Source organism: Phycodurus eques, chromosome 11 (genome assembly GCF_024500275.1).
Source record: "Phycodurus eques isolate BA_2022a chromosome 11, UOR_Pequ_1.1, whole genome shotgun sequence".
Taxonomy (NCBI): domain Eukaryota; kingdom Metazoa; phylum Chordata; class Actinopteri; order Syngnathiformes; family Syngnathidae; genus Phycodurus; species Phycodurus eques.
The window spans coordinates 9240941-9256514 of record NC_084535.1 but is presented as its reverse complement, the minus strand read 5'-3'; the positions used below and the strand labels follow the sequence as shown (position 1 = coordinate 9256514).

At 39.9% G+C, this 15574-nt stretch overlaps 1 protein-coding gene across 4 annotated transcripts in view; it reads left to right on the top strand.

The window, feature by feature from the left end:
* The window catches only part of pcnx2 (pecanex 2), a 34291-nt gene extending 19283 nt beyond the window's left edge, over positions 1–15008 (top strand). For 2 of the 4 annotated variants that reach the window (XM_061690774.1, XM_061690776.1), the window contains 18 exons: positions 1133–1274; positions 1360–1537; positions 3123–3231; positions 3326–3455; positions 4472–4530; positions 4608–4862; positions 5246–5499; positions 5575–5808; positions 6703–6806; positions 7228–7372; positions 7981–8211; positions 8358–8515; positions 8594–8710; positions 9640–9821; positions 11209–11375; positions 11482–11556; positions 12960–13136; positions 13907–15008. In XM_061690774.1, the coding sequence (XP_061546758.1) occupies positions 1133–1274; positions 1360–1537; positions 3123–3231; positions 3326–3455; positions 4472–4530; positions 4608–4862; positions 5246–5499; positions 5575–5808; positions 6703–6806; positions 7228–7372; positions 7981–8211; positions 8358–8515; positions 8594–8710; positions 9640–9821; positions 11209–11375; positions 11482–11556; positions 12960–13136; positions 13907–14053 (2864 nt within the window). In that variant the 3' untranslated portion in view covers positions 14054–15008. The remainder of the gene's footprint in view (positions 1–1132; positions 1275–1359; positions 1538–3122; positions 3232–3325; positions 3456–4471; positions 4531–4607; positions 4863–5245; positions 5500–5574; positions 5809–6702; positions 6807–7227; positions 7373–7980; positions 8212–8357; positions 8516–8593; positions 8711–9639; positions 9822–11208; positions 11376–11481; positions 11557–12959; positions 13137–13906) is intronic. The other 2 variants (XM_061690773.1, XM_061690775.1) reach the window with 2 other exon arrangements.
* Positions 15009–15574: the final 566 nt, after the last annotated feature.

Sequence of the window (15574 nt, the reverse complement as noted above, 5' to 3'; positions counted from 1 at the left end):
CCTTTAAGAAGGTATTTTATTTACAAGGACCGCTTGTAATGACACCGTAGTCCACGGACCCCTGGTTGAGAAATACCGCTCTGTCTGGTCAGTCAGAAAGTCCACATACTTTTTCAGAGGTCGTTTTCACACCTTCAGGGGGCGACAAACTCTCTCCCTGGCATGTTTCCGGCTAAATGCGCGACTCCACCAGTCGGCCACCTCCTTGCCGACGTCGCAGCCTTGTTGAGACACGGTGGGCTTCCACCAACCATCCGCTACTCCATCCATCTGGATCATCCAAGCTTGCGCGGTGGTCATCAGTCAATCTCCTGCCGCAAGGTACACCTCTGCATCATTTGCCGCTAAATGGGCATAAAAGGAGAGGAAGTCAGATTGTGGCCCCCATCCTCCAGTGACCTCAACCCTATTGAGAACCTTTGAAACATCCTCAAGCAAAACATTGTTGAGGGTGGGAGGCAGTTGACATCCAAACAGCAACTCTAGGAGGCTATTCTGACATCCTGCAAAGAAATTGAAGGAACAAACCCTGCAGAAAGTCACAAGTTCAATGGCTGTTGGGCCTTTTAGGGTCCTTGAAGGTGTGAAAATGACCTCTGAAAAGTATGTGGACTTTTTGAATGACCATTTTCTTCCATGGTACCAAAGGATGAACAGCGCTTTAATTACCAAAATCGTCTTCAAGCATGACAAAAGACGTTCAAGCAGAAGTTTAACGGGTGTAAGAATTGTGAAGCTGCTATCAAATAAGGGCTCCAATATCAAGATGTAACTTGACTTATTAGAATGTTTTTGATTGAAATAGCTTTTGATTTCAGTAAATAGGACCTCTTAATGCTGCAAATTCAATAAATGACCATTTAAAACTTTAAAACTATGCGTAATGATTTGGAACAGTGCATTATAGGTTCCCCCCCCCACCCCCCCAAAAATAATACTTGCATCATTTGGAGGTTGTTTAAAAAGAAAAAAAAATAATTTTATTCTGACGGTTGATGACTTGAAAATTATGCCGACTGTCATTTGTAGCAAAGATTTAGGAAGATTATACAAAAATATCGTTTGCATAATAATTTGGAATGCAGTGTAAAAACAAACAAAAAACAGCATACCTGCTTTTTGCGTGTGAAAGAGGACGCAGTGCTGATGTGGTTCGAGCGTCTGTACGTGGGTCTGCTGTGCTTCGAGAAGTACGTGGTGTACCCCGCCATCCTACTGAGCGCGCTCACTAACGACGGCTTCTCCCTGAGCCACCGCAAGAGGCTGGGGATCCAGTAAGACCCGCCTTACCTTCGCCCTTACCTTCGCTCGGTCGCAAGGGGGTGATGCCGTTGACGCGTTTTTGTTGTCCCCACGCAGCTGCGATGTCCTGCTGACCACCGTCGCCGGGATGAAGCTCCTGCGCTCGTCCTTCTGCGACCCCAGCTTCCAGTTCCTCACCTTGCTCTTCACGCTGGTTTTCTTTCACTTTGACTGCCCGCGCGCTTCCGAGAGCTTCCTACTCGACTTCTTCGTCGTGTCCATCCTCTTCCACAAGGTGAGCCATACATACAACACAGTTGTAGTGATGCTTGTTGCTTGGGTTTAAGCACACTTTTGGGAAAACGCCGGTAGTGTCAAATGCTCTGTGGAATATCGTTAATCACTCTGCAGATTTGTTTTAGCTTTTTATTTGACATTTGTATTATTTATTTGGCAATGGTCAAAGCACATTCCAATGTATATTTTTAAATTTAAAATAAAAAATGGATAAAATAATTCAAATATAAGATAAAATATGGATATATATAACATTTATAAGATAAAAAAATACTAATACTTTTGGAGAGAATTTCTATTTTTGTGTCCATTTTTTGATTTAATATGAGAAAAACAGAAACTAAACAATTTCATCACAAATAAAATAAAGAAATTGATTCAAATTATTTGTCATTTAAAAATATTTAAATATAGAATAATAGAAATACATTTATGTCAGTTTGTGTTTCATATTTTAACTTTATGTTCAAGTGGAACTTTTTTTGGTGAGAGCTAAAATCTTTGAATTTGTTTTTGGAAATCTAAAATGAAAAAATTACCTCACCCTCAAAAATGTTATTTTAATCATTTTGTTATTTTAACAACATTGTATTGTTTTTTTGTATCACAGTTTTTCAATGTTTTTTTTTCTACAGCTATATGTAAATTCTACAGAGAAATGTGGTTATTTTAACATATTTGCACTGTAAAATGTACATTTGGGTATGGTTAAGTAATTTACAAAATATTAATGTACATTTTACGTTTTCAGTGTTTTGCTATTTAGTTTTTTTCTGTTAAGATTTTACAGCATTTAGTTGTAAATGTCATGTCTTTTTTTTACAGTGCAAGAAAAGAATACATATATATAAAATAGGAAATAAAATAAAAAAATATATAAAAAATGTTTAAGGCAATATAATTTTGTAACTTTATATTGAAAGAGAACTGTTTTAAAAGCCATTTATAAAGAAATGAGGGTCAACAATTTGTAATGACATTTGTTAAAGTATAATTGTTTGAAATATTTTTATTCACTAAATCATCATTAAAATAATATAATAAAATAATAATAAAAATGGTACCATTGTTTTAGATCGTAATTCTATTTTTGGCTGATTTATGATAATTTAAGAAGTTGAATGATGCATTTGAAGTGTTCAAAACTAAATGTATCGCAAGTGCATTCAAAGCTAAAGTCAAACCAAGGACGCTATAAGGATATACTATACGTACGCCTCTAAAAAAAGAAAGTATATCAAAAATCAATAATAATATCCATCAATCATTTTCTATAGCACTTTTACTAATTCGGGGAACGCATGAGCTGCATCCTATCCCAGCTGACTTTGGGCGAAAGAAACGGGGTACACCCAAGATTGGTTGCCAGCCAATCACAGGGCACATCTACAGGTAGACAAACAAGCACCCTCACACCACTAACCACTTGTTCACCGTGCCAATTATTAATACTCATTAGTGTAAAATAAAAAAAAAAAAAAAAAAAAAGCATTGTAAGATTCAGGACAAAACTTTTTATCTCGCTAAATAAGGTCATAAAATATATTGGAAAGTGTGCAGGTGTGTCTTTGTTTGGGTTGCAGATGCGTGAGCTGCTGCTGAAGCTCCACTTCATCCTAGTCTACATCGCCCCGTGGCAGATCGCCTGGGGCAGCGCCTTCCACGCCTTCGCCCAACCCTTCGCCGTACCTCGTATCCTTCAGTTACCTTTGTGTGTGTGTGTGTGTGTGTGTGTGTGAGCTCACCGTGACATCCACAGGTTTGTTCTTGACTGGCGTGTGAACAGACTCGGCCATGCTGCTGCTTCAGACGCTGATCACCACCATCTTTTACACTCCGCTGGCCCCCTTTCTAGGCAGCGCCATCTTCTTCTCCTCGTACCCGCGACCCATTAAGTTCTGGGAGAGAAACTACAAGTAAGGCTGGAAGTCGCAGCATTATAACGCTTATGGAAAACTAAATATTTAATATAAGCTTTTCAATTTAGGAAAGTGTAACATCAAAAGATTGTCTTCTTTTTTAGGAAATGAATGGACAGACAAATGCAAATGCAAGAACAGTTTGAATGGTGTGAATTATTATGCTGTAATAACACCAATGCTATTTTTATTGAATATTTATTTAACAATTGTATTAGCTGAGGTTAGAAAAAAATATGTAACATTTTTAATTAAAGGAAACTTATTTTGAATCTAATATTTTAGAAAATAATTGAAGAAAAAGTCATTTTTTTGGTTAGTTTTAAAATGATAAAGAAGAATATTAAATATAAAACTATTTATAATATTAAATATTAAAAGGCAATTTTAGTTTTTGTTGCATTTTTTAACTGATATGAACTTTCTTAAATAATAAACTGCCAATAATCAATACATAAAGAATGAAAGAATAAGTTAAATGTTTTATATTTTTACTAATAATTCCTTATTTTCAATATCTTATCGTTGTTGTATTGTTTTAGATATTTTTGTGATAATTTAATACATTGAATGACCCATATGAATCTATACTGTACAAATGCACGGAGAATACAAAACGGCAAAATCAAATAACAATAGTTAACTTTCAATCATTTACATTTTCCCTTATACTGTATCTTTAAAAAAAATAATATGACAATGACAAACGTAGTTTTCAGTATTAATAGTTTGTTTTGTTTTTAGGAAATGATGGATGTAGACAGTAACATTTTGAATTATTATTAATTATTCCTGCACCACTGACATGCACGTTGGCGTGATGCCATTTTTGACATACTGCCAAAAGTACAGTATGCCCTTAAACCGTGACATCCACTAACCAGACGCTGAGTGCGCCGTTTGTTTACAGAGTAGTAGATGTGTGATTGCAATTCCTGTCCCTTACAGTTATGGCGATGTTAGTTCCTTTCACATGAGAAGGTACTAAAGCTAAAACTTTTCATCACCTACAGCACAAAGCGCATTGACAACTCTAACAGCTGCCTAGTGTCTCAAGTGGATAAAGAGACGGGTGAGTTCCGGGCCACGTTTTATGACGTTGTTAAAGGTCTCCATCCAGTGCTTCTGAATTACTCTTCCACTGGGAAGGGCGGTTGTGCTCTCATAACAACCGGCTTCTGCCGCCAGGCTGCGACGACAACAACCTCAACTCCATCTTCTACGAGTACCTGACGCGCTCGTTGCAGCACTCGCTCTGCGGTGACCTCATGCTGGGCCGCTGGGGCAACTACAGCGCCGGGGATTGCTTCATCCTGGCCTCGGACTACCTCAACGCCCTGGTGCACCTCATTGAGATCGGCAACGGCCTCGTCACATTCCAACTCCGTGGGCTGGAGTTCAGAGGTATGGAGTTCCCTCGCTTAACCCGGTATCACATTTTATTTAAGGGACGGTTTTTGTATGGATTTTTATAGTATACTTATTGGGCTTGTAAAATTCATTCTCACACTCAGAGCACTCATTTGTTACAGTGTCGAATGGAGATGATGAAGCGAAGGAGGCACCAGGATAGAGACCTGGGATGCAAAAGGGAAAACAGGGAAAGGGTTCCGTTTCCACTGCTGTACCCCAGGGCTCTATCCTGTGGCACCCTTCTCTTCATCATTTTCATTCTACCTTCGGCCACATCTTTCATGAAGTTTGCTTTTTGTTGTTATGAGGATGGAGCAAATACTTACAGCTTTTCACACTTTATTTGACTGAAGCGGTGGTTTGCCTTTTGCCAGGAACCTACTGCCAGCAGCGTGAGGTGGAGGCCATCACGGAGGGCGTGGAAGAGGACGACGCCTGCTGCTGCTGTGAGCCGGGCCACTTGCCCCACATGCTGTCGTGCAACGCCGCCTTCAACCTGCGCTGGCTGGCGTGGGAGGTGACGGCCACCAAGTACCTGCTGGAGGGCTACAGCATCAGCGAGAATAACGCCGCCACCATGTTGCAAGTCTACGACCTCCGCAAGCTGCTCATTACCTATTACCTGAAGGTACTCGTCAAACCGAGAGAACCGAAGATTCATCTCCAGGAAATCTCTTGCTCCTCCATTTCTTCCCCCCTCTAGAGCGTTATTTACTACCTGGTGCACTCCCCCAAGCTGACCACCTGGCTCAAAGACGCCACCATTCACGAGGCGCTGCAGTCCTACACCAAGTGGCACCACATCGAGCGAGACCCTCAGGTGTTTAGCGTCAAGATAGACGAGGACTACGTGCACTGCCTGCAGGGGGTGACGCGAGCCAGCTTCTGCAACGTGTACCTGGAGTGGATCCAGTACTGCGCTGGCAAGATGGAGACGGTACCAAAGCCTAAGGGATTTAGTTGGGGTCCGCACTGTGGAAGGTTATTTGTATACAATAGCACCATTCATACACAAGACAAATCCACAATCACGTTTTCAGGCTGGATTTACGGTAAATGTAACCAACAGTTTGAGCAGATCAGGAAGTTTGTTCCACAGTTGAGAAGCAGAGAAATCAAACGCTACTTTACTTTGTTCAGTTTTGATTGTGGAAACGCACAATAAGACTGCACTCAATGAACTAAGGCGTACGACAGAAGCCTCAGAAGTCGGGCAGCCTCATATGGAACTAACAAGTAAGGTCCAAGACCACTCATAGGTTTGTAGACTAACAGTAAGATGTTCTTCCTCTACCTGCATGGTTTCTCCACGTTATGTTGGCTTACTCCAACATTGGCTTTCGCCAACAGTCCCTAAATTTTTGTTTGGTTATTCGTAGACCCTAAGAAACTGTACACAATGTTTTTAAGCAAAAGTGGATTAAAAAAAAAAAAAAAAAAACAACAACCCTGTATTGTTTTGGCCAAGAAAACAGTTTTTGGGGGCTTGACACCGCTACAGCTTCTGCAGTAAGCACTGAAAATGGTCCCAACCCAGTCTCGACAACTCACTTTATTTACATACGTCACATTTTAAATGCAGCCAAAGCCTCTTTGAAGACCATATTGACCAGACTCAGGAAGACAAGCATTTATACCGTAGTGTTTCTTTACAAAAGTGTTTTCTCTAACGACTTTCCTGGTGTGCAGTTTCAGATGTTCTTTAAAAAACAAACAAAGATAATATATACCATTGCTTGCCCACAGACATCGGCACTAGGTTCCAATGTGCCAACATCCCGTATCATATAAAATGTGTCCTCTTCTTGTATCCTCATGTTTGTTTGTCCAGCCTGTTGACAGCGACGAAGACTCCCCTCTGGTGACTCTGTCGTACGCCTTGTCGGTCCTGGGAAGACGATCGCTCGGAACAGCATCGCACAACATGTCTAACAGGTAAGTAACTGCACTTTTTCTTTGTGCCCCGATAGATTGGTTGTCTGCTCAGTCACCCAGATTATGGTAATCCCAAAATCCCAAAAGGAAACTGGGCTGTAGAAGAAGTTTCACCTATAACACAAAAGTTGTCTTCGGTTCTGAAGAACCGAATCTTGAAGTTTACATAGACTAAAAAAATTGTTAAAAAATCCTATAGTGGTTGTCTCAATTAGGCCCGTGGGTGAGCTGTAGCGCATACCAGCTGACTTTGTGCGAGAGGCGAGGTTCACTCCGGACTGGCCGCCAGTCAATTACAGGGCAAATATAGACAAACAAGGATTCACACTCACATAGACAATTTGGAGTCTTCAAACATCCATGAAACTTGGGAAATCATTGGTGAGTCTTTTTGTTGTCTTTCTTTCCTTCTTCCATCAAGCCTGGAATCCTTCCTGTATGGTTTCAACACGCTGTTCAAAGGCGACTTCCGCATAGCTACTAAGGACGAGTGGGTTTTTGTCGATCTTGACCTACTGCAGAAGGTGGTGGCTCCCGCCGTCAGAATGAGCCTGAAGCTGCATCAGGTACAGGCCAACTGCGCATCCTTCACACTTCATGTGCAACACTGGTATCAAGTTTTTAAAAAACTTAGTTTTACTAACTGACAAACTGACTGAATAGCAAAGAAACAAATTTACTTACTAACCGTACAAATAACAAACTGACTGACTGACTAACAGAATAAAGGACTGAATGGCTTACTAGACAAATACCCAATTGAATAACCAATGAACTAAGTGTCTAACTGACTACATAACTAACTTACAGACAGACTGATTAATACAATGCAAAACGAACTAAATGGCTGATTTATTAAACAAATAACTCAAATACTGCCTCACAGGCAAACTTACTGAATAACTAACAAACAAACAAACAGACTATTTAACTAAATAACTAATGAACTACGTAAGTGACTAATTGACTGATTGACTAACTATATAACTAACTGACTGAATAACTAACTGACTGACTATCTAAAAGTAACAAACTAAGTGACTGAATTACTAGCTTAACAACAAACTGACTACCTGAAAACCTAACAAACAAAGCACACCCTTCATCGAAAATCCCGACTAAAACCATCCAGTAGTGTTTCAGTCAGTCAGTCCACGGCTCCTCCCACTCCCAGGACCACTTCACGTGTCTGGAGGAGACGGAGGAGGCATCCATCTTGTACGAGGCCATCACGAACTACCGCAGTAGCCTGGTCATTTGCCACGAAAGCGACCCGGTCTGGCGCAAGGCGGTGCTGTCCAGCTGCGACACGCTGCTCACACTGCGCCACATGGTAGACGATGGCACGGACGAGTACAAGATCATCATGCTCTACAAGCGCCACCTCAGCTTTAAAGTCATCAAGGTAACGAGACAAATATTCCATGGTATGTTTATTTATATGGTTTATGTATATGGCGGAATTTCACTTATTTCGGGTGGATCCAGAAGATATACCTCACAATAAACGGGGGTTCGCTTAATTAATTAAATACTTAATTCTTTTGGTAGATCAACAAGGAGTGCGTGCGAGGCCTGTGGGCAGGCCAGCAGCAAGAACTGGTCTTCTTACGGAACCGCAACCCAGAACGCGGCAGCATCCAGAACTCCAAGCAGGCACTGAGGAACATGGTCAACTCGTCGTGCGACCAGCCGCTGGGCTACCCCATGTACGTGCAGCCAGACCGCGGAAGAGAATCAAAGATATTCTGGGGTTTGACGTCGGTTCCTTTGTGGTGTCTATCCAGGTACGTGTCACCGCTGACAACGTCGTTCGCGGGAACTCACAGGACGCTGCGTACCATCGGTGGAGGGGCTTCCGGCTTGGACGCCATTCGTTCCTGGCTGTGCTCCAAATGGCTCAGGTTTAACAGAACTGCCCTGACACGTCAGGTCTAGTTTCTACTAGTTTTGCCTCCCTTAAAAACCCCTCTGGGCTCTTCATGTGCCATTTATGTCTTCCTCACTTCCCATTTTTCCCCCTTAAACCATTTGACCAGTGTTAATACAAATGTAACAAAACCTCATAACTTGTGAGTCACAAGGGTAGGGATTTTTCTCGGATTTTGTCATTTCCAATTCCAGTTCTTTAAATAGATCAATAATATACTGTTGACATCAAATTGTACCTTTTGGCTCTTATTATGGCCAATGTTGGGCAATTGAAACCCATGAAAACGACACTTCTTAATTCCTTGTTATTTACTGGATTGAATTATACAATGAGGATGGCATGGGTTTCTTTCTAGACGAAAACCTGAACATTTTAGCTTCTCGTGTTCTTATGTTTTCCATTAGATTACATAATTTGTACATTTTTGGTCAAGGGAGCAATTTCATGAATTATTCTTAGTTTCCAAAAAGGCGTTTCATGGCTTACTGTACTCCAGTGGAGCGAATGAATGTTCCAGTTTTGATTTTAGGAAGTGGAGGTATTCCCTGCTGACCATGGAAGAGTATTCAACTTTATTTTAAGAAGTGGAAGCTTTCTCTGCTGGCTGTAGAAAGACTGTAATCTTAGCAAGTTAAGGAAAAAAAGTTGTGCTGAAAATATATAAAACTAATTCTTGAGGTTGTTTTAGAACCGGCAAGAATTGTGCAAACAAAATACAATTTGAAGGGTTTGAAAAACTAATATTGAATTGCTATTTCATACGAATGACAAGAACTGATGTTAGTTAAAAGTATGCATTTAAATTAAAAAAAAAAAAAAAAAAAAGAGCAAAATAAAATAAATCTTAAAAATTACAGACTGTCTGTACGTAATCTGGCTATGTGTCACATACGCCGTCAGGGTGCGCAAAGACAACCTGAACAGCTGCAACAGCGGCGCCAACATTGACGACGGTGACTGTGGCACCGGCGGGTCGTCGTCCCTCAGCCACAATCGGCCGTCATCAGTCACCTCCAACAGTCTGAGTGTTTACCAGCAGAGAGCCCCCCGGACCACGCGCAGCCACCGACAACACAGCTCAGGTACAACAACAAATCTCGTGGCAATGCAACAACAACTGGGAGTGGACTTAGAATAGCAACACGGACAAAGTGGTAAGAAAAGTTTAAAAAGTAAAATGAGCTAACTGACAAACTAAATGATTAACTGGGAAGCTAACAGACTAACTACCTGAACAACTAACAAACTGACTGACTGACTTACTAAATAACTACAACTGGAATGAGACATAGTACAGCAACCATGGGTAAACTGGTAAAAAAAAAAAAAAAAGTAAGTAATAGACTAACATACAAAGTAACTGACTGATGAACTAAATAACGGAAAACAAATAGACTAACTGAAAACTAACACACTAATTGACTGACTAACTGAGGACTTCAACAGGAAAGGGCCTTAGTATAGCACTATGGACAAACTAATGACAAAAGTTAACTGACTAACAATTAATAATTAAGAAACTAACAGACTGACTGACCAAATTACCAAGGTACTGACTTATTAACTGACTAACAAATTAACTAACTGACTACACTGTACAAACGAACTAACTGACTGAATATCTAACTAACAAATACACTAACTGACCGAATAACTGACAAATTAACTAACGAAATAACTAAGAAATGAGAAGGTTAGGTAACTGACTAACCAAATAACTTACAAACCTACTGACTGACTCACTGAATAACTTACAAAAATATATGGAAAACTACCAAACTAACTCACTGACTAACACTGAATAAATAAACTGATAGATTTTAATAACAAACTCTATGATTAGCTTAAAAAAATCCCTCTAAAAAACAACTAATAAATTGACTAAATGAGTGAAGTAATTGACTAATCAATAGATTGAATAATGCATTAATTTACCAACTAACCGAATAACTAACTAAACAACTAGGTAGCTTACTAACGGACAAAGCAACTATCAATCTGACTAACTGAACAACTAATTGAATAACTGACAAACTGAATAAGTAACTGACTGACTGAATAACTAACTAGCAGACTGACAAAATAACTAAGCAAGTAATTAAACTGAACTAAATGAATAACTGACAAACAAACCAGCCAACTAAAGGAGGTTTTAACAAAATAACTAACCAACTGATTATAACTTATTAATGAAATAACTGTCAGACCAACCAACTAACTGAAGAACTAACCAACTGACTAACTAACAAAGAGTGTACCTTCGGTCTTTGGAAATAATGGACAATCAATTCCATTTTTTGTAATAGTATGACATCAAAACAATGAAATGTAAGCAAGCATTACCCTTGAAAATGTCCACTTTTTTCTTCTTCAAGAAGGTGATTGTTCATGTTAATCAAGGCAAGAGCTCTGCATCATGCCATAAGATTTCTATTTCATATTAGTCTCCGTATTTACTTTTGTGCGCAGCCAGGAGGGAGTATCGCAGCAGGTCGGTGCAGCCTCAGACCCAGCGTCCGCCAGTGAGCAGCCAATCGGGACCCATCGTAGACTCGGCCTCCAACCACGGCCTGGTCCAGCGTCTGTCCAACAGCCAGCTGTCCTTTAACACTTCGATAGCCTCCATCTTCTCCCAGGTAAACACAGACACCACACTAATGACTCATTGTTTGCTTTGGCTTTTCGGGTTAAAAAACAAAACAACAACTTTTTTTTTGCCCCCAACCCCACCTACCCCATCAGGTCCCTCGTTTCTCGGGAACCGGCGGGATTAGCTCGCAGCTCCAGGCGGCGCAGAATCAGCAGCGTTCCAGCCAGGTACGAGCTTGCTAAACAACGTTTGCATACGTGCTCTTTAAACACAGAGCGGCCTTTTTTTTTTTTTTTTTAGCATTAAATAAAAAGCCATTCAAAATATTGTTTTTTTTCTAAATCAATAAAAATGTTAACTAGAACAAATGTCGTTAAATACGTACATACAAATGACAAATAATAAAAATGGCGAGAAAAATGCCATTGAATACAAATATTAAAATTCTTTCCGAATATATATATATAAATGGTTATTAACTAGGTTCAATAAACCTATTAACTATTATATTCCACATTTTTATTAATAAATGAAACATGAAATAAAAATGCCATAAAATTCAAATAAACATTCTATTGAATAAATAAATAATTATCAAATAAAACATAATGTGTCGGCATGGTGGACGACTGGTTAGCACATCTGCCTCACAGTTCTGGGGACCGGGATTCAAATCCCGGGCCCTGCCTGTGTGGAGTTCGCATGTTCTCCCTGTGCCTGGGTGGGTTTTCTCCGGGTACTCCGGTTTCCTCCCACATCCCAAAAACATGCGTGGTAGGTTAATTGAAAACTCTAAATTGCCTGTAGGTGTGAACGTGAGTGCGGATGGTTGTTTGTTTCTATGTGCCCTGCGATTGGCTGGCGACCGGTTCAGGGTGTACCCCGCCTCCCGCCCGAAGATAGCTGGGATAGGCTCCAGCAGCCCGCGATCCTAGTGAGGATAAGCGGTAAAGAAAACGGATGAATGGATGGATGGATAAATAATGCCACTCAAAAGTGAAAAAGGTCAGGATACAAAGAGCATTCCTGAATTAAATGATTATTAAATAGGTTCAATATAATCATAAATTATAGTTCACAATAATTAATAATTGACAATTTCATTTAGTAAAATGTGATTCAATAACTAAAAACTACCGGTATATGAAATAAAAGTGAAATAATAAACAAAATAAATATTAAAATAATATATAAATATTCAAGAATACATCAAATTGTTCTTGAAATAAATTATCAATACGTTGGCCCAATAAAAGTATTAAAATTATATTTAGAAATTAAATTCATTAATGAGATCCATAAATATAACAGGTTTTAATTCATTCATCTTTTGATTATTATCTATAAAAGTCAGGGGTGCATCTGCACAGTGTTCATGTACAAAGTCACATTGCCACCTACTGGCCTGGCATGCATATTACAGCATCTTCAGTCATCGTTTTCGTTGATTTGGATAACATTGATATCTTCTATGTGAAACCTCTACGTGGATGGAATAGTTTACAGCTGAGCCCATTTTAACTTCTTTCTTAACCAAAACAGAAACACGCAGTATTTCAGATTAATTAAAAAGTGTGAAGACTAAAGATGATTTTATGTCTCATGGAGATGACGTCATGTTAATTAATAGGTGTCCTCGTCCTCATCCACCCTGAGCCTGCTGTTTGGCAAGCGCAGTTTCTCCAGCGGCCTGGTGATCTCGGGGCTGTCGGCAGCCGAGGGGGGCAACACCACCGACACGCAGTCGTCGTCCAGCGTCAACATCGCCATGGGACCCTCGCACCGGTCGGGCAGCAGGGCCACACAGGTAAGCCCAGGAGCATGCTACAGTATGTGGACAAATTTCTTTAATGGCATATTAGTGCCACGATTCAAATGTTTTTTTTAAAGCACATTTTTACAGGTTTTTATAGCATACAGTGAACCTTGCATATTTGCTGTTCGGCATTTACAATCTTTGGCGCTATCTTGTGGCATCTTGGTGGAAAGGAACTATGTTGGAGCGAGTTGAAAGATTACTGTATATTTAGACAGTAGTGCCTTGCCACTATTTTGTGGCATCTTGGTGCCAATGAACTAGATTGAATTAAGTTGAGGAATTTCATTTAGAAAAAAGTAGTGCTGTGCTCCCATCTTGAGGCCTATATAGGCAATTATAAACGTGATAGGGGGGGGGGGGGGGTGTTGTCAATTATTCCCAGATTTTTCTATTGAGGGTAGGGCTCACTGTGCCTTTGCATGTGGGAAAGGAGAGCAACAGCCAGTCGGTTATTGCATTCCAGGAGAACAGTAAAACACAGCTTGCATGTACAGATACTTTTTTATACAATACTTTTTGCATATTATGCATTACATTATGTCTTTTCTACGTTTTATTTGATATATATATATATATATATATATATATACATATATATTTTTTTTTTTTACGAAAAGGATCAAACTGCTAGCTAACGCTACACAGCTTATGCTAACAGCCAAGGTAGATCTTTTTTTGCTAAGCTAAACTCATTAGCTGGGAGACCACTTATGGTCCACCAGCGCAGTAATACTTTTCCATTCCTTGCCTTTCATCAGTGGACGTCCGAACCGTACGAAAGCATCGACGAGACCATTCCCAACGCTGCCGTCGAGCAATCACATGACCAGAGTGCTAGCCAGGGATTGGACAAAACCCCCTCGGAGGACGCTGCTTCGATAGCTCCTGATCAAAAGACTGTGTGAGAACACACACACACGCGCACACACACAATTTCACCTTTACAGAGAGGACGGTACAATATTTTCATGTCAGTGGCGAGAGCCATCGTGACGCACACCGACCTGCCTCCACATTCTCAGCATGTGCTCTCACCTTGTTCTCTGAATGTACTGTCAACACCATCATGGATACTGTCGACGAAAAAAAACAACAAAAAAATCATGTTTTAACGTAAGCCTTTCTGTGGTCTTTACAGGTAGGGGACTGCAGATTCTTCAAGTCTCAAATTTGCCTTTCCTTAAATGTGCAGATGACGGTTTTTTTTCTTTTTTCTTGAAGAAATGTGACTTTTATTCTTATGTTACCACCATTATCGAAAAAAACCCAACAACTTCTTAAAATTAAAACTTTTAAAAGGTCCGACATTACATTATGATATGATCTATCTATCTATATAGTGTAATTTATTTGCAGCATTACGACGAGTTTCCTCTGAAGAAAGTAAGAAAATATGACTTTTTTTGCAAAAAGACTCATAGCAATGGTTCTCTTAAGTGTGGTACACGGGTTCCCTCTAGTGGTACACGACAGAATCACTGAATTGAACTTTCACACAGTGCAGTGTTATAGTGGCTTAAACTTATTTTGAATTCAGTTCAGTACTGTTCAGTTGTATTTAACATTTTTCTTCAATCTTTTAGAAGTGTTTGTTTTGAAACATTTAGGTAGAAATGTTGTCTTATTTTTACTTTAATGCGCATTACTTTTTAATTGATTATGTATTTTTTTTTTTAATATTTAAGAGCAATGTTAATGTTCAAACTGTGCATATTGTTACAGTGACACTACATTTTTTAAATATACTTTTTAGGAATAAACTCTTTGCCTCATTTTTTTCTGAAAACTTGGGCCTACTGCACTACTGTATTTTAATGTTGTCATTATGGTAGTACTTGGAGAGGTATTTTTTGAGGTGGTACTTGGTATACAAAGTTTGAGAAAAACAGTCGTAACATTATCACTATATTCTTGTAACTTTCAATCTCGAATTTTACCTTGACAAAAAATACCTTTTTCTTTTTTTTCCCCAACTACAATACTAGTATTTTTTAAGCACTAGGGCTGCATTGAAAAAAAACCCAAAACATTACATTTCCACCGATTCATCCATTTTCCGTACCACTTATCCTCAGCCTATCCCAGCTATCTTCAGGCGAGAGGTGGGCCACACCCTGAACTGGTCGCCAGCCAATCGCAGGGCACAAATAAACAAACAAACAACAATTCACACTCACATTCACACCTACAGGCAATTTAGAGTATTCAATTAACCTACCATGCATGTTTTTGGGATGTGGGCGGAAACCCGAGTACCCAGAGAAAACCCATACAGGCAGGCACGGGGAGAACATGCAAACTCCACATAGGCGAAGCCGGATATTAACCTGGGTCCTCAGAACTGTGAGGCAGATGTGCTAACCAGTCATCCACCACGCCGCCCCCAGGGGGGGGGGGTAGGTAGGGGGCAGCCCAGGTAGGGGCGC